Below are 25,254 nucleotides of genomic sequence, written 5' to 3'. Positions count from 1 at the left end.
AACTCACGACCTACCGTGTGCAATGTGAACACTCTACTCCTTAGGTTACCGGTTACATGGACATTAGTATCCGGACATTAGTATCCGTTTTCCGAAATATTTTTTTTCAATCTACCGCATATATTTTCTGATTTGGAGCTGCTTTGTATGATCTACAGTATGGCCGAAAACTTTATTCTTGGAAACGGAGAAAACTTGATGCGTGCGCGAATGTCATTCATATAATCAATTCAACATGGCCTTACTTACTGAGGCAATGTGGTTTTTAGATAGTCTGGTAAAATAACATTTCCCATAGCCTTTCTGAAGCTGCAGCTATATATAGAATCAGTGGACTGTAAATCCACTGCGTCTGTGACATGGTGTTGGATTAAAGGGCGAAACTACGTATACTTGTCATGTAGCAAACGAACTGTAGCGAACTGAAAATGAAGCGAAACGACTGGTCACTTCGGTGAATCGATCAAAACTGGTAGCGAAATCTTTTGAATGACAAGTGCCTCGTGCTTGACATTTTCACATAATTATAAAACCCTTGAATAGTCTGGAGTATGGTATGAAAGCAGTGAACATTAAGACAATTTGGAACGTTTTGGGACATCTTAAGTTCTCAATTTTACCAGAAGAACTCGAAACTCTAATAACAATGCTGGTATAGGCGAGCTTGTTCAGACCCTGATACTACCGGTAATGCCCGTCACACACGTCTACTGTCTACACATAGTGTAGGAATTAAATGATATTTTTCTTAGGACTGACATTTGTTCAAGGGTGAGGATTCATCTAACCTTTCCCATTGGATTGAAGCCTCTTCACATCCGAGTCTGCGCTCGATTGAAAAGGACTTGACATTTATCATGCAAGTCTGAACAGAAACTGTGTAAATACGAGTGCAATTTACGCCAAACATAGTTACTCAAGCAACTGGATAAAATTTTGAAACAGTCAGACGTTTCAGACAGCATCCGCTGTCTTTCGTCTGTGACTAAAGATAGGACTGGAGAACCAAGTTTTATTCCAAAACAATTTAGGATGTCTTGACGTAGTCTTCAAAAGAAGATTCAAGACAAGGTTGTATGCTAATAGTAATGTAAAATGTATGGTACAAAACCTGGTTCTCCAGTCATATCCTTAGTCAAAATTTTATCCAGTTGATTGGGTAACTATTTTGGCGTATCTTACTACCTGGATGTCTAACCTTCATCAACGAGTGCAATTTGCTTTAAAAAGGTGAAATGTTTATGTTCACCTCTTGTGGCCGGGAGGTGATCGATACAATGTATAAGAATGTAAGTATTTCTATTAATTTTGTAAAAAGTTGAATGGAATTCTTTATTATTTTTTGATAATTTGTCTCTGAAAGTTGAATACATTGTAAAATTCTGGTATATCCACAATAATGGTATTATTATGTAAATGATTAGCGACAGTTGCATTTGACTAAAGCACATTTTTGTTTCGAGCATGTTTATCTACCTTTTCGATTATGCGCACACATTTATCGGTTATAAACAGGTATGTGTCATCGGTGTACAAAATAGTAGATTTTTTGTGACACAAATTCTATGTCCTTAAAATATATTACAAACTAGAAAGGCAACATTTGCGAGCAAATACAGCATGTTTAGCCATACTCCTCGCCATGCAAAAAATGGACTCTCCCAAAATAACAATGGACCATTCTAAAATACTTGCACTAAAAAAATGAATCACCCCAGTCCAAAATTGAGTCTTCCAGTAGCACCTCAACACAATATGGACCAGTCCACAACCATATCCACTAATTGATTAACAAATACACTTCTGCTAACAAATGGACTTTTTCATAATCATTCCAGCTCAAAATTGAAAGAAATAATTAAAGAATCCTCCCCTTGCATGAATGGGATATTCCGTGCCATTTCCATGTAAACCAGTCGAAAAATATCCGCTGAAAATTACACTCTTGCGCATAATCAACCCAGTTCAAAATTGAATTAAAAAAGATCAACCCCAGGGAAGAATGAAGTTTTCCATAGTATACATATGAAGATTTGACAGGAGACGAAGGAAATGACCAAAAACAACATATTTGAGTCAATTCAAAGTCACCGAGAGGGTTTTAATATAATATTTGTAATATGTTTGAACTATTTTGATTAAAAGGATGTCTAAGTCACAATAGTTCTTAAGTGTTCAAACAATTAGAATTGAAACTTATAACATGTTTGAACTTATTTCACATACGTTGGAAACATTTCGAACGTAACTACACAAAAATCTCTTTATTTAGAACAGTTTCAAACCATCTATCCAAATGTTTCAATGTTCGAAAAATTTGTAACAAAAGATTTTCACAATTGCCCTCATAAACGAAGGTGCTAAGTCCTCCTGTGTGTTTCTGCCTATTTTCGGTGGCCGCGCTAGACCACCAGCGGATTTGTTTTGACGGAGCGTCACCCGCGCGCGACGATGTACACTGTTCGGCACCGCTAATATCCGGCATTTTCCCGCTCCAAAACACTCCACAAGACCCACGTTTTTAGTGTTTTGCCTCTTGTGCAACACGATTCGATTTGCATTACTAACGGGACGAAAATGATAGAAAAAATTCACCCCGTCCCGGCGTCCGTCCCAAAAACATGAACGACATGAAAATATATTTTTTTACAGATTCAATCACGAAAATCAACAGCATGGGATTCCAAATTTTCGCAACGGCCGACCATATATCATGGTTGAACTTCCTTCCAAGGCGTGCGATAGATAAACATTCCCGGCACATAATAGTCACTAGTACCAGACTAACGCAAGCTCATGATGATAATAGGGAGAAAGTTTGTCAGTGAAGTTTGGCCACCAGAGGGTACATTCATTTAACGTTACAAGCTAGCGCAAAGGGGCGAATCATTGACCTTACCGGGGACTGACTCTACTGGCCTAATCATTCCTTTTTTGCCGAATTCTACGATCCATACGCCCGTACGTAGGACATGTAGGAAGGCCTGGTGGTGGACGCTACACATCACGGATGACGCGTGTTGGTCCGAGACAGACAGCGGCGTGCTTTCGATCGCGTAGCGGCGACGCACCGCTGCGACAACGTGCGGGACCAAAACGCCTGTCCCCAGTGAGACCATGTGTTTTGCGCGGCATGCCCCGAATCCGTCTACCATTGCTGAATGTAGCCCGATTCATAGAGGTCTATTTTGTAAGCATTATTTCATGTACCCCTCAGCGTGAGAATTCCTTGTGCAACACTTCGCTACATTATATGTTTAAGTTTCCCCGCGCACCGCCTACCACCCGCCTTTGATCATGTATGAAGTCGGCGGCAGAGAGAGATCATCAATCAATTTTGACAGGAGTGTCGCGCCAGTCTGAGGAGAAACGATCTCCCGTGTTGTGTTGAAGAATTTGGAGTTTGAAAATATCTGGAATAACTAATGCTAGAATAAACATTCACAAAATCATTGATTTAACTTGTTTTCTGTTATAAAATTTCCTAAACTGCAATTTAACCACTGAGTTTAAGGGAACATGGTGTTTTCCCGATAATCACGTTAAATGTTTATGTCCGGTCTTTCCTCCTCGCAAGCAAACTTCCAGCTTGGCCAGGTGCAAGGCACTAGGGGTCAATGACCTGTAGGTCATATGTAGTATTGAAAGTGACAGAAGTGGCAAATATTGTCAAGAAAGCCCAAAATAAATCGTTTTGAATATATGTATGCCAAAAATGGGAATGTAGTCCTTTAAATATTTGTTCAAGCCACATATACAGCAAATTTCAGGTCATTCGGTTGAAATACCAGGGCGCAGGAGGCCAAGATATGCTAAAAATAGCCTAAAAACCTCAATAAAATCACTTTCAAGGTCAATATCAAAAAAAGGAAAAGAACGCACATTGGTTTTTGCCTACATTACCTCTGTACCAAATTTCAGGTCATTTGGTCAAAAAATGACAGAGATGAATCGATTTGAAGATTTGACAGGAGGAGAAGAAGAAGAAGAAGAAACATGAGAGAAAACAATATGTTTAGCCATACTTATGGCTAAACATAATAACCGTTCACCACGGATGGACCCCTGTGGGAAATGTAAGAGACTTATCGACTGTCTCCCTCCCCGGATTAGGCCTAATAAAATATCGAAGATTCAGAACGTTGTCAGCAGGATCACTATTCAGGTCGTAATGTTTTGAAAATGTCAATTTCACAAAAATGTCTCGCTGTCAATATTTGTGATAACCAGTAACAAAAGTTCAATGCGTTTTGATGTCATGCGACAGCGACTGATGTCTTCCTTCCTAAGGCATATGAAATCTAGAACGCACAATTTATGAATGATGCACGTCAAGTGACCATGTTTGCCAGAGAATAATATTTCCCAAACATGCCCTGGGCAATCACAGTGAGAATATCCTAAATCGTTCAGCCAGTATAGGCCTCCAGTCGTAAAAATGTAATTGATATAAAAGAAAAACCCTGACAAGACATGCGGTCATGCTCAATTCTATTAGTCTCTAATCTGGTATCACCCAGCCCCATGTTACTTACCTTCGGCCGGTAACATATCACGAATCTCATTTTCATCATTTAATGGTGCTATCTGACCATACCAATTTCTTGCTGCAAATAAAAAATAAACTGTCATGTACAAATACGATAGCGAATTGTGTGGTTAAAGAAATACTGTACCTCGGTACCGGTTGTGATGAGGCATATCCGCTGTAACATGCTGCCAGCTGCAGGTCAGCAGAACTGTCAGGATGAACCATCGTTTCTCCTGTCCGTCAGTCATTGTTACAGGCACCGTGTCTGTTATCCAGTCAATGACATGGCATCTATCTGTAAGGAACATAGATTAACAATTATATTTTCACTGTTATGCGATGTGGAACAAACGTCCAATCTAACACGAGAATCTTCTATCTGCGAAGAGGGAATAGATCTCCTGTAGGTTGGTTGTTGGAAATGAAAAATGCTCAAAGCAAATGAGGCACCTTATGACGTCAAAAGATGGAATTGGGTTTTAGACAAGCAATCAACAGTGCACGCACAGCGGTGGTGCGAAAATTCTCCTACGAATGGCGTCAAGGTGTTGATAACCTACGAAAACACATCAATCAATAGTTCTTATTTCAACGCAAGTGAATCACGTGTCAAACTAGAGATCCGCGACCTCATACCTTCGCCTTTGCGAGTGATATATCATGAATAATTCTCATATATCATGCAAATAGTGACCACGTTTGCATAGATTATATTACTTAATCATTTTCTCTATCGAAATAACACTAGTTGTTCAAAGTATGAAAGTTATCTTGGCAAAGGAGGCTATTGTACCATATCCTCATAGATTATCTAAATGAGGCCCTCATGCCCACATATACTAACTCTCACTCCCACTCTCAAATGCTGTAAGAATGGAAAATCTATCATTTACAACTATGGAATTATAGAATTTTGTCATTAATCATGCAGATTATTTGCATAATTGATATCTATCGATATTCCTCTCTTTCAAGTTATCATAACAAACTACGTTAACATAGCGTAGTCATAGTTATCATAACGCTTCAAGTTAACGTAACGTAGTCCTTTACGTTAATATAACGCATCACGTTAACGTAACGTATGCAAGTCCTACGCGTTAACCTATCGCATCAAACGCACAACGTTAACGTAATGTTACGTATGTTATGACTTATGTTGCGTTACGTATGTGACGTTACAAACGTCACATACACTACGTTGACATAGCGTAGTTATAGTTATCATAACGCTCCAAGTTAACGTAACGTAGTCCTTTACGTTAATATAACGCATCACGTTAACGTAACGTATGCAAGTCCTACGCGTTAACCTATCGCATCAAACGCACAACGTTAACGTAATGTTACGTATGTTATGACTTATGTTGCGTTACGTATGTGACGTTACAAACGTCACATACACTACGTTGACATAGCGTAGTTATAGTTATCATAACGCTCCAAGTTAACGTAACGTAGTCCTTTACGTTAATATAACGCATCACGTTAACGTAACGTATGCAAGTCCTACACGTTAACCTAACGCATCAAACGCACAACGTTAACGTTATGTTACGTGTGTTATGACTTATGTTGCGTTACGTATGTACGTTACAAACGTCACATACACTAGAGAGTGAACGTGTTCTGGTGACGTCATCAGTTTATGTTGTGCATGGTAAAGACCGCATAATACAATATCAATGGGCGACCCAATGGGTACAAAGTAGTACGGACAATATTTTGAAGCCCGGCTAGAAAGTCCTATGTGAGAAGGAGCCAAGTGTAAACTGTGCTGTGTGGTATAGAAATATATGATTTTGATGACTGTCTGAATAGGATTGTGAGCCTTTCTGTTCGTGTATGAAATATTGCATTTACTTAAATATAAAAACTGACACGGTAAATCAAACACAACATCACCGACATAATAGCAGACGACATGCCCAATTACATACAAACACAACGAAGAGAACCCTGACTTTTAGCTGCGAACACATTGAGACGACTGCCCATCATCTACGGCACAGTAAAGAAGACAGCTGGTTCTCATTAAGGAACACACCAGACGTCTGCCTAAAGTTCTTACTGCTGCCGTGCAAAAGGACAGATCCAAATGCCTAACAAGAGTTCATAGGACACAATTCTCCGTGAAGTAGTTACAGTGTGTACATTATAGCTAAGGTGTTTTGTTATTGCCTTCGCCGTGAGGCAGAAGGGTATGCGATTGGTCTGGATTTGTGGAGTGATGGTGTCGCCGGTATAACTCTCGAAGACAAGGTCGAATGTTGGTGATTTTTGGTAGGTAAGTTTCTGTTGGGGAGACGAAGGTCAAGTTCGAAGATGGGTTTTCTGCGGCGTTCCTTTGGCGCTGTAGTGGAAGTTTTGTGTTTGACAATTAGTTTGTCTGCGACATAACTCGAGAGAGATTTACTGGATCGTGATGAAATTTAGTAGGTTGTTGGGGGTAGGGGAAACGAAGGTTCGAAGGTGGGTCTTCTGGGGGGGGGGGTTCCTACGGTACTACAGGAGGCAGTTTATTATCTAAATTTTGGAGGAGGATAACTAAAGCAGGTTTTGGTGGATCTTTATTGTTTTGGGCAGGTAGAAACGATTAGTGATGATTAACATAATGAGATGCAAATCAGGTCATTCTTTCCATGATTAATGAGAAAAAGTTGAAATTCCCTTTCAATTTGCTATTATGTCTATATATTCAGGTTAAATTGCACTGACAGGCCTGCGGGCGGGAGACTTACTTTCCCCGGGAGTGCTCCTCATGGAACGTCACTGGAGCCCAGTTTGCTTGCCTGTTCTTTTTCTTCATCTTCTTCCCAAAACCAAGTAGATGTGAGGTGGTAGCTCTACAAATGGTATTGCAGAAAGTTATATGTACCTTGTACATGGTTCTGATGTTATATTTGAGATGTAGGTACCTTTAAGGAAGGTAAATACACCTGGCCATAAATTATGTTTATGATAAACTCATTTGCATAATTTTTGCTGAAACTTGTATTTCCCTTACTGTAAAAGCTACGGATGTAATATTTGAGATGTAGGTGCCTTTAGGAAAGGTGAATATACTTGGACATAAATTATGCGGACCTCATTTGAATAATTTTTGCAGAAACTTGTATTTCCCTTACGGTACATGCTATGGATGCCATATTTGAGATGTAGGCACCTTTAGGAAAGGTGAATACACCTCGACATAGACTATGCTAATGATGACCTAATTTTCATAATTCATGCAGAAAATTATATTTCCCTTCTGGTAAATACTTTGGATGTCATATGTAAGATGTAGGTACCTTTCGAATAGGTACATACACCTGGACATAAATTATGCTAATGAGAACTTCATTTGCATGATTTATGCAGAAACGTGTATTTCCCTTACGGTAAATCCTATGGATGCCATATTTGAGACGTAGGTACCTCTAGGAAGGGTGAATACACCTGGACATAAATTATGCTAATGAGGTCATGCAGAAACTTGTATTTTTCTTACGGTACATGCTACGGATGTCATACTTCAAATGTAGGTACCTTAAGGAAGGTTAAATACACCTGGACATAACTTATGCTAATGCAGCCTCCTTTCCATAATTCAGGCAGAAACTTCATAATTCCCTTATAGTAAATGCTAAGGTTGACATATTTCAGTTGTAGGAAATGGGAGGGGATATCCTGCATTTTCTCGAAAATGTTGCCTTTCTAGTTTGCTTAATTGATAAGAACATGCCCTGATTCCAAAGTTGTAAATAACGGTAATTTGATACTTGCATTCAGAACTTAAATAAAGGTGAACATCATCATACATTAAGTATTCAATCCATAACACACCTTTCAAACACATCTTTCATACAAGTTGACACCATTCAGCGAAGGTATGGGATCGCCGAACTCTAGTTTTCCTTTGTTATTGATTTGCTAGTTGTCAGATAGGCATGAAATGGATCTTGATGTAGGGTGTGAAGTCACAGACCCTGATTCACTTTTAGGGACTATTCTGGTATATTTTGTACGGTATATTGTGATTGATTGTGTAGTTATGTGCCACCATACTGGATGATTGTTAATGAAGGCTCAGGACTCAAATGTTGCATCCATTGTATGTCATCTTTATTTTGATGCACTATTTCTCGCAGAACAGATGCGCATAGCCGTTTGCTGTTCGACTGGGAGGCCAGGCGGTCACCCGCCTTAACTTCCGGATTTGCCGTTGCCGCATTGGTATGTTACTTGGCATATCGTTGTCTATTTTATCATGTAACTGTGACTATACGATCACAGCAAGTAGCGAAAGAATCTACCCTGTATCTGCTTACGACATTCGGCGATGCGGAACGGATTTAAAGCATGGTCTCTATGGGAGGGCAGTACCACATGCGCGTCAATAGAGGGGTGCAATTACGACATAACATTGACGATAAAAACAGTTATGATGTAACAAAGACATCGCGCATCACCACTCCCAACCTGGCAAACGATATGCCAAGTTACACACTAATGCGACAACGGAATCGTGAGTTCTAACGTAACGTTACCATTTAACGTCCGATTTATTCAAAGAGCTATTTATCTTAAAACCGCGCGGACAGAGCCAAATGTTAAACCAATGGGAAGAAATATCAGCTCCTCTAACAAGAAAAATGCATGGTCTGTAAGTTTTTCTCCGCCTGTTTAACGCCGAGCGAGCATGTATTTATACTGGGGTTTATGGTGTGGAATTGTGCTAGGGTAACCCATTATCGTCCACGTCGTTTTTTTTCCATTCTAGCGTTATGCTTGAAGAGCATAGACAAGGAAAAACTGCACAGTAACTGTCGAAAGTAGTCTACAGACAAATGACAGTAAAGTCATTATGTTTGTCCATCCGCTTGCCTGACGCGATGGCTGAATGCAATGTTTGTGTTATGAATTTCCCCGACATCGGCAGCACGTGGCGTTCACGTGACAAACGCATGGCCATTATGTCATGCCGTGCAAAAATGTATTATCTGAGCGGGGGTCGCTAGGTTATATCAAACCTTCCTAAAATTGGCAAGAGTTTCAAACCTCGAATCACCATGGATAGTCTGAATATCAAAGAAAGGTTTAATGTCAGCTACGTTTAAAAGATACTAGCTATCGTGTAAGTTAGGAAAAAACATGATGAAATATGCGGTGTCGAATTTCATATGAAATACGTCATGCATGACGCTTCCGTGCAACTTGTTGTTACTGGTTCAGGAGTTTATTCTGTTATGTCGCTGGACGTAAACCTTTTTCATTGTTTTGTATAAAAGAGAGAGATCCAGGCTAAGGATCATACTTATGACGTTCTTTGTTGCTCATGAGAACAGGCTTCGGCATAATACACCTCGACATGTGGACATGACCCAAATTGGACGTTAACTGCTCCCGCACGTAATTAGGTTATGTTAAGTTAGCTGCGAACGTGCAAACAAACGCATTTCCAATGCTCCCATCAGGAGGTCATCCTCCTTCCCGGAGTAAATATAGGGATGCTTCTGAAATTACATTAACCATAAAAACAGCTACGGCGGAAATGAAAAAAAAATGTGCATCATCACGGGCATACCTGCAGACGACGTGCCAAATTAGACGCCGATACAACTAAGGGAACCGTGAGTTTTAGCTGCGAACATGTAAAACCAAGTACATGTAACTGCAATACTCCTGCAGGAGGTATAACGTTACCTCCTTTCACGGAGTAATAATATAGAATGTGCTTCTGAAATATTATACTAACCATAAAGACAGCTACGGCAAAATGCAAAAAACGTGCATCATCACGGGCATACCTACAGACGACGTGACAAATCACATGCCGATACTACAAAGGGAACCGTGAGTTTTAGCTGCGAACATGTAAAACCAACTAACTGCAATACTCCTGCAGGAGGTATGCCTCATTTCACGGAGCAACAATAACAAACAAAGAAAATATGGTGAACTTATTGAAGTACGACGTATTGCCTGGAATACATGACGTATGGACCCCAAAACGTACGTTTTTTTTATGTAGGTAATTTTGACACGGAAATTGCAGAACCATATATGTACGTCACGTATCCGTACGTTTTGGCATACGTGACGTAGGCCTGGCTCACGTGACGTATAGACCCAAAAACGTGACGTTTTTTACGTACGTAATTTTGACACGGAAATGATGCCATAATATGATGCCATATACACAATTTTGACACGGAAATTCCAGAACCATATGTACGTCACGTTTCCATACGTTTTTCCATACGTGACGTAAGCCTGGCATACGTGACGTATTGACCCCCAAAAGGTCACGTATAGACTTCAAAACATGTAATTTTGACACGAAAATAATGCCATAGAGAGCGCAGCCAATTCACCACAGCAAAAAGTCCGAGTGCATTCCATCATTTGTATCTGAACATAACCTTACAGGTACTCATGTATCCTGATGACAATAGTTCCGTTTATTAGGCGACATGCTGTATGTCACAGTATGGGATCATCACAAAAGGCAAAAGAAACAGTTTCATCATTACTTTATTATGTTTAGCCATACTTAGTATAGCTCAACATATTGTTTTTGTCAGGTTTCTTCTCCTCCTCTTTCTCCTTCTCCTGTCAAATCTTCAAATCAATTCATCTCTGTCATTTTTCGACCAAATGACCTGGATTTTGGCAGAAAGGTAGAGTAGGCAAATACCCCCGGACGTTTTTTCGATATGGACCTTTAAAGTGATTTTATTGATTTTTTTGGGCCAGTTTCAGACCAAAAATGTATATCTTGGCCTCCTGTGCCCTGGTATTTCAACCGAATGACCTGAAATTTGGTGTAGATGTGCCTTGAACAAATATTTAAAGGACTCCCTTTCCCTTTTTGGCATACACATCTTCAAAACGATTTATTTTGGGCTTTTTCGACAATATTTTGCCCCTTCTGTCACTTCCAATACAATATACAGTGTTGAAAGCCATTTCAAAATGCGACCGCCTGATTGGCCAATTGACTTAATCAATTTATCTTGCATTTCTGGCTCAGGTGCGCTAGTATTCATATCAAACGTGGTATGGGGCTGCCTAGGACATGTGCGTACAGGGCTTTGTTCACACTTTTGGCATATCACTCAGAATTATTTTATTCGATTTTTGGCTCTTTTCAGAACAAAGATCCTATATATTAAACGTTAAACCAAAATGATGTGAAATTTTGCTTGTGTCTGCCTTGGTCATGTATACAGGCCCTCATTGAAATGTTTAGCATACAGCGCTTTAGAACGATTTTTGAAATGAACAACTTTTTCGTTCTTTCTAAACCAAAATGTATACTCTTGAAGCAGCCATTCAAACATAGTGGTGTCACATTTTTATATTTCACTCATACAATGGTTTAAATATGTTGTTTTTCTTCTTCTCCTGTCAAATCTTCATATACATCATTATGTATAGTATGGAAGAGTCCATTCTTCAACGGGGTTAATCTTTTTAAATTCAATTTTGGACTGGATTGATTATGCAAGAGTGCATTTTTGAGCGGATATTTTTGACCGGTCAAGTTTGCATGGATATGGTCCATTCTTACAAGGGATGATTTTTTTTTTCAATTTTGAGCTGGAGCGATTGTGGAAAAGTCTATTTGTTAGTAGAAATGTAATTGAACTGGTCTATTATACATGAAGATGGTGCTGGAAGAGTCAATTCTTGAACGGGGAACATTTTTTAAATTGTATTTTGGACTGGGGTACTTATGCAAATGTCCATTTGTTTAAGTGGATGTGGTTTTGGACTGGTCCAAATTGTGTGGAAGTGCCACTGGAAGAGTCCATTCCTGCATGGAGGGACTATTGTTTTTAAACTCAATTTTGGACTGGGGTGATCCGTTTTTTTAGTGGAATTATTTTAGAATGGTCCATTATGAATGGGGTTGCATGTGGAATAGTCTGTTCTTGCATAGGGGGTCAGATTGGGAAATCTCCATTACGGACTCGGACTACTTTGCAAAAGATCACTTTTGGGCAGAAGTATTTGAATTTGCCCTAGTGTTATTTTGGGACAGTCCATTTTTTGCATGAGGAGGAGTATGGCTAAACATGCTGTATTTGCTCAGGAGCAAATGACGGCCTTTCTAGTTTCCTTCCTGTTTTGCTCTCTACCTCAAAATAACCACACTCCTGTGGATATGCCTTCCGTTGATAAGGCAACATGATGCGTCGGACAGGATGTGATATGTTATTTCAATTACGCATGTTGGCAAACAAATATCCATGGAAGGATGCTTATTTGAATGTCCTATATATGTGGAATGGACACCTGGTTAGGGACCAATTGTGCAAATGGTTTGATAATACAATCTAAGGGCTCGCTCACATCGTCGCACGATCATCGTGGGATTGCAAACTGATGACATTTTGGGGAGTCGTGCACATGTCGTACAGAATTCAGCTGTCCAGTTACGGGAAAAGATCCCTGTTTGCGGTTGATTCTGTCACAGCCTGCTTGAAAATTCATCTATATCAAAATCGTACGACGCCCTACGGTGAATGTGACGGCAGCGTCAAACCAACAGACTCTCATCATCGTTTTCCGGACTTCAATCAGCTAATGGCATAAGCCGGTCCTTATTACCCTCGACGCCCATTAGTTGGTTTTGCATGGCTCTTCAACATCCATTAGCAAATGGCAAACAGAAAATACAAAGCAAATACTTTGTGAGCTAAGGACATATGCTGTGGCATGCCTGCGGTCATGATTTAGTGAAAAGCTTTTTTTGTTAACATGGTTGGGTCCGCATTGTTGTGAAATCCTAGATTCAAACTTACACTTACATTCAAATTTACAAAAGCTTGTATAGTGCACCACAAACGTGATATCAAATATGAGGATCTGACTTTTTGTTAACTACAGTTTCCATTCGTACTCAAACACTTGTTTAAAAGACAAAATACCAACATTGAAATGAAACATAGGAACAATAGAGACAGAATTGGAAGCTGTATGCGGATTGGCAGTCGATACATTACTCTTGTATCATTCACGAGAAAGAAGACATATAAATATTTCGCCCTGTATCTCTGACATCATCTCTAACCAAACCCTGAGTGGGTCTCACTGCCATAGTACCCTTTCGGTATCTTCCGGCAATAACTAGGAAAGCAATTGCAGTTTCGATGGTGTCCTTTGCAAGAGGCTTATATTTCAAACAATACATGCTTTGATTTCTTCAAACTAATTACCCTACTTGAACGATAAAATGGTAATGTAATCGAGCAGCCAACCTAATTCAAACGCCATTCGCGCGTCACTACAGCTTGTGTCGTCAACGGTGCGGTTCTTCATTGGACGGCATGATGATGATAGATCACAGTGACTTAACAAGTTAAATAAACCTGGGCAAAGTGTAAAGGTTGGAAAAATAACCACGAATAACGAATGCAGGTTGTTTTGATGATACTAGATCAAACGTGGGCCGCCAGCCCAAGTTGTCAGGGGAATAATTATTTTTTTTGCGTGTATTGCCTTGGTTGAGCTTGGCGATAATTACCTTCGCCGTGATTTTGGTATGCAAAGTCAAGTAATGATATACGTGATGTACAATTTAGAAATCCGCTGCATTACATGATGGGACTCTCAGTCATGCATATGTGACATATGTGAGAAATAGAGGAATATCGATATATATCAACTATGCAAATGGCCCTCCTCTGAATAACTAATGAGAAAATAATGTAATGCCATAGTGGTAAATGACAGGAATTTCATGGTTGCAGCATTAGGAATCTAAATAAAGGTAAACATTATTAGAAATAAATCACGCAAACCAAGGCCTATCCACATGATATTGGCGGAAATGCTACTTTAACCTTCTTTAGTAAGATAAGACGATGATGCAAAGGGACGTTGATGGACTTGTGCACTGGACTGAATCTAATTACATGCAACTTAATCCAGTGAAATGTAAAGTAATGGTTATATATTTTATGAGAAACCCACCCCCACCTCCACAGTTGTATGTAGGACCATCAGAGTTGGAAGTAGTGCAGTTTGCTAGAGTTCTAGGTGTAATCCTGCAAGCCGATCTCAAGTGGTACACTCATGTTAACTCGATAGTGAGCAAAGTTAACCGTAGGCTTTATCTGGAACGTGTCCTAAAGAAACATGGACTTGCTGACTATGACTTACCGCTTGTTTTCTGTGTTTTTGTAAGACCTTTGCTAGTGTATGCTTGAACTGTGTGGCATCCTGGTCTCACTACTCTCCAGTCAAACCACATAGAAGCTGTACAAAAGAGGAAGTGCCGAATGATTCTAGGTAAAAACTATGTTAGCTATGACAGAGCATTAGAACAGCTGTCACTCACTCCCCTGTACCTGAGATGCCGTAATCTATGCATGAAATTTGCACTGTCGATCTCTAAATCCCCCACATTCTCTAGTTGGCTCCCTCCGAAACGGGGAAGCGTTCAAAGTAGAGATCTAAGGTCGAAGGACAACTTCACACAGTTCAGCTGCAGAACTTCCAGATTTAAGAACACCACATTACCTTTTACCGTAGAGTTATTGAATGATTTGTAGTTCTTGACTCAGGTGTATAGTTTTGGAATGTCGTGTTGAGTTATGGTAAAACTTGTATGAGCAATTGAATGTATCTTAATAGATTTTAGGAAATGTTTTGTCCCATACCCCAATTCAGCCGAGAAAGGCTGCAATGGTATGTGTTTGCACTTGTTTGCGAATAAACCCGTCATTATTATTATTATTATGATATACTATAATAACTTGTGTTATTTGCCATTTCCATAGATAAATGAGAATCAATCCGCAAGGTCACCATCCTATAGGGACAGGAACTTAAAGAAGGTTTGATCGATTTTCTTTTAATAAGACCAGTCGTTCTCAGAAAAAAAGGCTATTCTGCCACTATATACGAAACCAACCGTGAAATGAAGGTTAATCTGTGACGGTAATCAACATAGTAAAGTTTTTTTTTCATTTTATGAGGATTGAAACTCGATTAAAAAAACTCAAATTTGTAGTCATTCCTACACATAGTAAGTTTCAATAACACTATACCATTACATATCGACATTAGAGTCCATTCCAAGTCACCAAGAGGGTTTTTGAATTATATTTGTAATACTTTTGAATTATTCCTAATAAAAGAATATCTGAGCAACAATAGTTCTAAATTTTTCTAAAAGATTGAATATGAAAATTTGAATTTATTCAAATTCAGTTGATAGTTGAGAAACATTTTGAAAGTTACTGCTCAAAAATCTGTTTATTCTGAATAATTTCTAAACATCTAAATGATTCTTTCAGGTTTAGAAATATTTACAAGAAATGGTAGGAAATGGCAGATAATGGTAGAATGGTGATTGCCCCCATACAAGTAGGTGCTAATCCGGCCCTTCTGTCTGCTTTTTTATCTCCATGAAAAAAGTTTTTTTCATGGAGATACTGTTTTGCGTGCGTTTGGTGTTTATGTGTATGTTTGTGTCACCGGATGCTTAAAGTCAGCATAACTGTAGAACATGTACATGGATTGATATTTGGTATGTAGGTAGGTGTTAAAAGGAGGAGGGTCAAGGTCGATTTTGGGCCCCCTGGTATGTGTGACTGGAACTGCAATGGCGTATTTGTAAAAATCTTCTAAGGAGAATAACTGAAGAAAGGATAGACAGATTGTCATGTTATTTGGTACACAGGTAGGTTGGACAGAGATGTACACACGTAAGTGCAAATTATGCAAATGAGACTGAATTTGCATAAGTAAGGAGGTAAATCGTTTGCATGTGTGTCGCTGGATGCTTAAAGCCAGCATGACTGTAGAACGTGTAGATGGATTGTAATGATAGTTGGTATGTGGGTATGTGCTGGGAGGAGGAAGGTCAAGGTCGATTTTGGGCCCCCTGGTATGTGTCACTGGAACTGCAATGGCCTATTTGTAAAAATGTTCTAAAGGAGAATAACTGAAGAAAGGAATGACAGATGTTCATGTTATTTGGTACGCAGGTAGGTTGGACAGAGATGTACAGACTGAAGTTCAAATTATGCAAATTCCGTGTGTTTGCGTGTGTGTTTGCGTGTGTGTATGTTTGTGTCACCGTGTGTGTATGTTTGTGTCACCGGATGCGTAAAGTCAGCATTACTGTAGAACGTGGGGATAGATTGTAATGATATTTGGTATGTGGGTAGGTGTCGGGGGGAGAAAGGTCAAGGTCGATTTTGGGCCCCCTGGTATGTGTCACTGGAACTGCAATGGCATATTTGTCAAAATCTTTTAAGGAGAATAACTGAAGAAAGGAGTGACAGATTTTCATCTTATTTACTATGCAGGTAGCTTAGACAGAGATGTATACAATGAATTGCAAATTATGCAAATTTGTCTTAATTTGCATAAGTAATGAGGAAAATCTTTATTTGCAGTGTTGTTGTCCAATTCATTGCCATCTCTTACTTGTAGTAGCTTTTTATAGCGAAAGTGGGTCCCCCCCCCCCAACAGGTGTGGGTCATACCATTGAGCGATATAGAATGGGGGGAACTGGTTTAATAAAAAACAAAGTTTCATGGAGATTTTGGGTCCTAAGACTCTTGTTATATCTTTAGATTTCACTGCAGGACACTGTTGGGTCCTTTGTGCAGAACATTCTTCCCTATGCTTCGCAATGATGTGTGAATTGCTTTCTTCACAGCCCTCTGGCCTATTTATAAAGATGTTACAAATAATGGTAGACAATTTTTAGAAATTGTAAAGAATTGTAAATAATGGTAGAATGCTGTTACCATTATTTAGAAACTGTTAGAAATATCATATTCCACATGAAGAATATTTATAAAGTTTTAGAAAACCGGAGGAATATTTATAAAGTTGAAATCACATTAAAAATTTTTCTAAAGTATAAAATCTCTCACACAAATAATTACAATAGATTGAAAACATTTGTAAATTATGACAATAACAACCCTCTTGGTGACTTGGAATGGACTCTAAACAAGCAAAGATACGATGCCGTTGTGTGGTGAGAACTGATAGAAAATCCAATGCCTAATAGACTGATCCTGACTGTCCATCACAATTAGCGGTTCGACCAATGAGAGAGTGACTGCATGTCCGTCAAATGTTTGCATTTTCATGTTTTAATTTTGCATTTGTACGTTTTGACGGAGGTGGTTGGGGCTATGGTATCTACAGTATTTACAGTAGGCGCGTGAAACTAAAAGATCACCATGTAGATTATTTTTGTGCCGTTTTTGCGCACTTTTGATAACAAATCTGAACGCAAATGTAGTAAACAGTGGCATTAATTGTCAATTTCATTAAGATTACAGCTATTATTACAATATTTCCAGTTTTCATGTCTCATAAAATGCTTTGGGTGCCTTTAAGATATATGCCACGTGACCGAGGCTTCGAATCATGATTCTACCTTAAGAAGAGTCAGAGGGCTGACCGAAAGCTTGTTGATGAGTGTTGTGTACGGAAAAACTAATAATAATAATGATAATAATATTTATCGCATGTTCATTCCCGAGGGGGATAAATGCACTGGAGGCCACAGGGGTCCATACATGTACATGGGGAAATTGACAGAATAGAATAATAAGAATAACGTTAACGTCTAGTACAATACTAAGCACTCTACTAAATGTCCTACTGTATATCTAGGTTCTAGTGGCTTCTCTCTTTTTAAAACACATGGCGACATAATTACATACTTCGTCCATTACATTAACATCTGTGCATGACATCAAGTATCAAAAAGTATTTTGCTTTGATATTGTCTTACATCTCTTGTCAATCTGAATTGATTTGAACAGTGACTGGCGTTCTTTTTCATACAATACACAGTCTAGTAAGAAATGCATTTCATCTCCAATACGTAAGTTATTACAAAATGTACATAATCTGTCATGTAGAGGGGTACGGCTATGCCTGCCAGATTCTATATGTAATGAATGGTCACTGATACATAGTTTACACATGGCTCTACGATTTTTGAAATTTGGAATGTTAAGATATGGTTCTTTGTCATACATCTCTTTGAATGTTTTGTATGTCCTTAACTTGTTGCCTTGATTTCCTTCTTGTTCCTTTGTTTTTAATGCTGAATTGAATTTTTGGATAAATATATCTTTCAATATTTGTCTTAGTTGATGAAGATGGAAGGGTTTAACGTGTAAAACTTTCATTACAAGAATTGGATTCTTCAACACTCGGGGATATCACGGCATTTAGAAAATACAACTTTCTGTCTTCAAACTTTAGAAAGAAGGAGACAGCCACAGAGTTGGTAGGTCGTGAACCGTGACAGGAGGATGTACTAGAAATAATCTATACACTACAAACAAGGAGGAAGTACGAAGTTGTGGGTCTCATTTGGAATGCAGTAATCAGCAAACTTTTATTGGGAAAAACTACAGAGTCTTATGTCACTGTCGTCCAAATCATTGTCGCCATTTGGAACATCAGAAACTGAAGGGTTTCAAATGGCTATGAGGACCTATCTGCATAATTGCTGAGAAATTGCTATGATAAAAAGGTAGCCAATGATGAGAATTTCATGCTTGGAAGTTGGGTAAAGGTGAAGACGGTTCAACATAGATTATGGTGAAAGGAAAGTCATTTGCATGATTGATTAGAAAATGCTAAAACGTTAGTATGAAATGAGTACACATAAAACGGCAGGGAAATATAAAACCGTGATTGTTGATTAAAACCGGGTATTCAGAAATATGTTCGTTGGTTTATAACTTAAAGACAAATGTCACATCCGCTTCCTGCTAACACAATCATTTACAATTAGACAACTTATCAAAATCTCCTTTGCCAACCCGCAACTGGACTCGAAGTGTGATCAATCATCAAGAACGCCTTTGTTGCTGCAACCTACGGCACTCTGGTGTATTTTACCGCCGCCATATTAATTACGCAGAATTCTGTTATTCACTAGACGACAAAGGAACACCTTTTTGTCTAAATTCTGTGTGTGATAATGGACTGAATGCGATATTTTAGTCAAAATTTGTTGCTAACACAACCAGAAACACATGGACATATTAGTATTGGCATGGCCACGGCATCCCGTTAACGTCCCGATGGAAACATGTAATATAAAAGTTACCATGACGGTGAGATCGACTTTGAATGACGTTCTACTGAGTCAAAAAACGGATTGTTACCGAAGGGCTGATGCGTGCGGTGCGGCCGTTTTGTTGTCTTTTCTTTTGACTTGAAAACCTTTATATCCTTAGCATCTATTCTCCAAGCAGAGGTTTCGGTCGAGTGGGGTAGGAGTGCCCGGGATTTTTTACGTTCCTCTTCCGTCACGGATTACAGAATTGCCAAATGTAGGCATAAACTCCGCATGATAGGGGATTAGATAGGAGGGTGCAGTCGGACTGTACGAGACTGCCTGTGTGAAGGAAGAGGAACGTAAAAATCCCGGACACTCCTACCCCACTAGACGGAAACCTCTGCTTGGAGAATACTTAGCACCCTCTTCATGCCAATAAAGGAACAATAGCTGCTGCATCAAAGGTACTCAGCGGTAAGATAATCATGACGAATCTTCCCTCCCCCGGAAAAATGGTAGCACCTGTCGGAGAGCACGGTCACCCTCAGTCCGACGGACGGTAGTTTCAAATTGCAATATTATGGTATCAGCACGACAAGAGGGAAAATCAATCAAAGATAGCATAAGTGACAAAGGTAATCTATGATGTTGACAGAATAACAGGAAAAAAAGATCGTTTATTGTCTTGCCAGATTTGTCTCAATTAAATCGTATCGGGAAATCCCGGTTTAAGCTGAACTTACGTTAATATTTAAGGATTAAATTATCATGCCTTGGGTTTTTGTAATTTCAGTAGGGAAGGTTACTAAGGGTTGTCCTTTCAGCAGGGGAGGACCTTATTTCTATGATGTTTTTTATAATGCTAAAACAGAAAATGGGGGAATTTTCATATTTATGACACAGTTCACTTAGTTAGACGGGTTATGTCATAAATTGTGCAAATCAGATCATACGTCCACTTTAAACAGTTTGTGGAAAATTTCAGATCTGTTCCATTGCTAGAACGCCCATGGTGATAACAGACACTAGCCGGGTGATTGATGTCTGTAAGGTACCTAAGTCTTTAGCCGTAATTGCTGAAGCTTCGAAAATAAGTTTTGCCTGCTGGGTCTCCGGACTTAACATTCAAAAAAGGTTCTTGTGTTGTTGCGTCTGCCGACTTTATTGATCTTCGTGTCGTAGTGATGAGTTATTGTTATTAGTAATTGTGGATCATGAGGCTAATGGGGAAAGCGCAGAGCGATGTGCAAGTTAGTCATTGCCATGTAGATGTTGACATTCTAGCACTGATAGGTGGCCTTCAGAAGTACCTTTTTATGCAATGAATATCTAGCCTTGCGGTAATAAGGCAACCACCTTCCAATGTGACAACCTTCCCGAATCGTATTTTTCTCGGTCCCTCGGTTCTCGGTTTTCTATTGATAAATCAGATGTTAGGAACATTCAAAGAACAGGGACATGTTTGTAGAAAGGGATTCGGTTTCATGGAGAAAAAAACCAAGTCACGTTAAACCAAGGCAAACTTCAAAACGTGGAAGACATGTTGTGTCCAGCAAAATCTTAAAATTTGACCTGGAAAGATCAACCTTTAGAAGAGAAGTTTTAAAGCACTTGCCTGGGAATGTAACCACCTGTAATCATGCATCACCCTGCAGTTTAGTGTGATCTTCCGTCACTTACGTGTTTTTTAGTCAGCATTGATTTTTCGGCCATAAACAGCAAGCAGCAGCACCCAGAGGACCAGAACAAATGGCTCCACGGTTTTATGATCATCAAGATGGAATAGTACAAAGTCGAAGGCGAGATGTTATCACATATGATAGAATGCGCAAGTGTCCTTTATGTGTGGTAGTTGTTTGATGACAACACTTGAACTTGAAGTTGAAGCATTTAAACATTTTGCTCCCCTCTGGAGCCACTGAATAACGTACTGCACCTGATACTTGCCAATCTGCATTTTGTTAAACTTGCGTAAAATACAGCAAAGTATTCTGAATAAGATAAATCTAGTTACAAATTTGTTTCGGAAGTATTGATTGTAACTGGCACGGAATACAGAATTGCCAAATGTAGGCAGAAACTTCTCATGATAGGGGATTAAAAAGGCGGGTGCAGTCGGACTGTACGAGACTGCCTGTAAGCTGTGTGAAACCAGGTGTTACAGTCGGCACGTATCAATGACAGCCGAAGTTGAAGCTTTCAGGAGTTATATCCAGGCGTCTGGAGTGAACAAGATAATTTCTAAACTCTTAAGACATGCATGCTGCCCATAGCTTGGCCATGTATCCATATGTTATAACTGTACATTCTTTCCATGTTAAGTGCAATGTTTTAGCCTGAGTGTCATCCTGTTTTAGCTGTTCGGTGAAGGTAGAGCCTGGAACTGAAACAGGATGACACTCAGGCTAGCAATGTTTGATGTCAATAGGAAATTTGGGGCACAGCAGGGCGTTGCGCCGCTATCATTGATATCGATCGTTCTTTTACTAGCGCAAGATAATTGTAACAGCTGCCTTCTAGAATACTGTTGCATGTCTGATGAAGAGATTAATTGTCTTACTGCTACATTTCTAACCCCTGGAATCTTCGTCAGCGAAGTCAAGCCAAGAAGAAAGAACATTTCTAACTAAAAAGATCATTTCATTCCAACATCTGTCCGTATCTCGTTGCTATGGAAGAAACAATGTGAATATATTGTTATCTTTGTATTAATCTGTAATGGGTCAACTTGTGCTTCTTGTTTGGCGTTGGTAACCAGACATAACATTCATACCATTTGTTGATTTAAGCATTTGCTACTTCAGCACATTATACTGGGTATCTTTCAGATATATGACGCCATGATAATAAAAGTGGAACATATCAATGCGCACGAACCTATGGATACCATTTCCAAGGCCGTGATTTTGAAAGGTACTTTCTAATCATTTGACACAGGTAATAAATTATATTGAAAGCTACTACTTGCATCACCTAACCTCACAATCCCTTGACCCCTTTTTGGGTCGTTGGGGCACCATGAATAGATCCTCCACAATCCTTCTCCACCTCACTCTATCCTCTGCCACTCTCATTACTAGCATCACAGAATCATTAGATGAATAGTTTCTATGCTTCCACTGAGGTGGTAGCGTTGCCAGATCCTTTCAACTCCATATTCAGTTCTACTGCGTTACTTCTTTTACGGAGGAAGGCGAGCTTTTAAAGACGTATGTTTCTTTTACCATTATACGGTATTTCGTTCATGCTCACTCTAGCATATCAAATAATTTACCTTATAGGCTGGGCGAAGAGCCGTATAGCATGAAATACCGGAAGTGACCTGAATCCATATTGATAAAGGTGGTTACATGTGGTTGTCAAGCAACTGACACAAGGCTAGATATATTCACCGGCAACGTTTTGGTATAGAGCTTGAAGCATTATATCTGCGAATCAAAACCCAATGTTAAATATCTAATCAAACGACTCTATGTTTCATATCATTTCTTGCAGATTTTTTAAAGTAGAAAACAAACAAATGGGTTTATCAGAAACTGAAATCAATGCACATGAACACACTTATGCACGAAAATACAATACAATCCCCATAAAAACGGCTATTCCCAGTCAAACAAGAAAATGAAAGTACCTCATGCCGCTATTTCTGACCACCGTGAGCTAAGCCTTTATGGCGGGGAAATGATCAGCACAGACACCGCTGATGTAAGGAACTGTGGGTCACCTTCTTGTAGTTCTTCAATGGAGCTCTTCCGTCTATTTATCCTCCTGCAGAGAAATGACAAAGAACCTGTTGTTCAGAGACGTACCGTACGAATGACCAGGCACCGTCTTTACGTAATGTTTATGAAGCAGGTTAGTCACTGCCGGCTTCCGGACCATCTGTCCCTGTCTCTGCTCCTATGGCGCTGGGCAGGTCCGGGGGTTTGTGCTAATAGATGTAGAACACGCCCACATTGACAAGGTAACTGAAGCGGTACTTAGCAACTAATGGCTAGTGACGTTATCCAAAAGCCTTGTTGCTGCCTGTAGTGAGATGATGTTTCCGACAAAGTAGACACAGAGTCAAAGTGCGTGTGTAGGTGGTGCTTACTTACCGCCGGAGGTTATTTTTCCCCTGCTCGTGTGTGCACTATGTGGGTGTGGGTGTACATGTGTGCAATGTTACTGAAACGGTGCTTACGTTTAATTCACCTTCTTCTTTGTGTGTAGAAAGGCCATGTGCTATAGGATCTGCGGAAAAAGCTGGGCTGTCTACCTATGAACGCTGCATATCTTATGCAGATCAGGGCGCCATTTGCATAATTTATGAATAACGCTATAAAAGGCTTTGCCCGATGAATGATTTAGGTAGAGAAAATCTAGTTTGTGTGTGTGTGTGTGTGTGTGTGTGGACAACATAACTCGAGAATCCGTGGATAGATCCTTATGACATTTGTTAGGTAGGTAGGGGTTGGGAAAACGAAGGCTTTCTACGGTACTGAACTTCCGGTTTTGATATATTTTGAGTTCTGGACATGTTATGGTCACCATTTCTGAATGTTGAACAACCCTTGGGACAAAAAGTAAGACCTGGGAAAAAAATTTGTGTTTCAGGTTACGGTATAGACAAAAATGGGGTCAATACAATACAAATAAAATTGTTTATCTCTTATCATTAGATAAGATTATATGCCGAACTCCGCAATATAACAACACTGTTATGGAGACGAGTACAAAAACCATTCATGATAATGAATTCCATATATCCAATATTAATGGAGACGAGTACAAAAACCATTTATGATAATGAATTCTATGTTTCCAACATTTCTTTTCTCACAGTTAGTACAAATTAAGGTTAAGGGTCCGGTACTCCCTTAATCTTACTAAGGCTGAATGACATCAAAAACATCTTGGTCGCCAGAAATCATTCTTGATTAGAAGCTTATAAGGGATTTATTTCTTTAAATTGATTTCCTAAGAGAGCACACTCACTCAAACATACATTTTGGCCTCCTTGTGCTCTGGAAATACATCGATCCATCCAAATGACCAGAAATTTGCTATGGGGGTACATTGAACAAATATTCAAAGAACCCCATTCGCACTTTCGGTATACACTACTTCAAAAAACGATTTTGGAGGGAACTTTGGGGAGAAGATCGGCACGTTTTCTCCTATGACCATATATGGTGTTGCCATATATGGTCACATCTTTATTCATATGGCCAGGTGCGAACGTAAACCTAGAGGTCGGTGACCCCAAGTCCCACGTGGACCTGACCTGTGATTTATGCGCGTAATTATTGAGCGGGGGACATTGGGGGGGGGGGGGGGAGATGAGAAAATATTGTGTATTTGCTATCGCAAATGTTGCCTTTCTAGTGTTAATTTTGTGTCCTAATGAAGTTATGTGCAATTGAGAACGTTCAAAATCTACGCCTTTTCTGGTGGTGTTTTTCGACATAAATCTATTGCTCTAACGTTATATTCCTCTCTGTGTGTGCATACAATCATACATAACACAGTTACATACAGGAATAACATTTTTTCACTTACACCAAGAGTAAGCTCATATCCCTACAATTGGTTGTGTATCCTTTCTTTAGCAATGTTTTCTAATGGTGGTATGTCAGTGTTAGAGTACAGGTCACGAAATACGCACCAGAAATTTGCGGTACGTTTAGCAGA

General features: G+C 39.4%; 1 protein-coding gene across 1 annotated transcript in view; it reads right to left on the bottom strand.

Moving 5' to 3' along the window:
* LOC136448425 (proto-oncogene tyrosine-protein kinase receptor Ret-like) overlaps positions 1–23,477 on the bottom strand; it is a 72,928-nt gene extending 49,451 nt beyond the window's left edge. Inside the window, exons 1-2 of the mRNA XM_066447974.1 lie at positions 23,213–23,477; positions 4,677–4,826 (exon numbers count right to left, since the gene is read on the bottom strand). Coding sequence (XP_066304071.1) covers positions 4,677–4,779 — 103 coding nt within the window. The 5' untranslated portion in view covers positions 4,780–4,826; positions 23,213–23,477. The remainder of the gene's footprint in view (positions 1–4,676; positions 4,827–23,212) is intronic.
* Between the last annotated feature and the right edge of the window lie 1,777 nt (positions 23,478–25,254).

This window comes from Branchiostoma lanceolatum, chromosome 14 (assembly GCF_035083965.1).
Source record: "Branchiostoma lanceolatum isolate klBraLanc5 chromosome 14, klBraLanc5.hap2, whole genome shotgun sequence".
NCBI classification, from domain to species: Eukaryota; Metazoa; Chordata; class Leptocardii; order Amphioxiformes; family Branchiostomatidae; genus Branchiostoma; species Branchiostoma lanceolatum.
The sequence above is the reverse complement of the archived record's forward strand: the minus strand, read 5'-3'. Positions and strand labels throughout refer to the sequence as shown.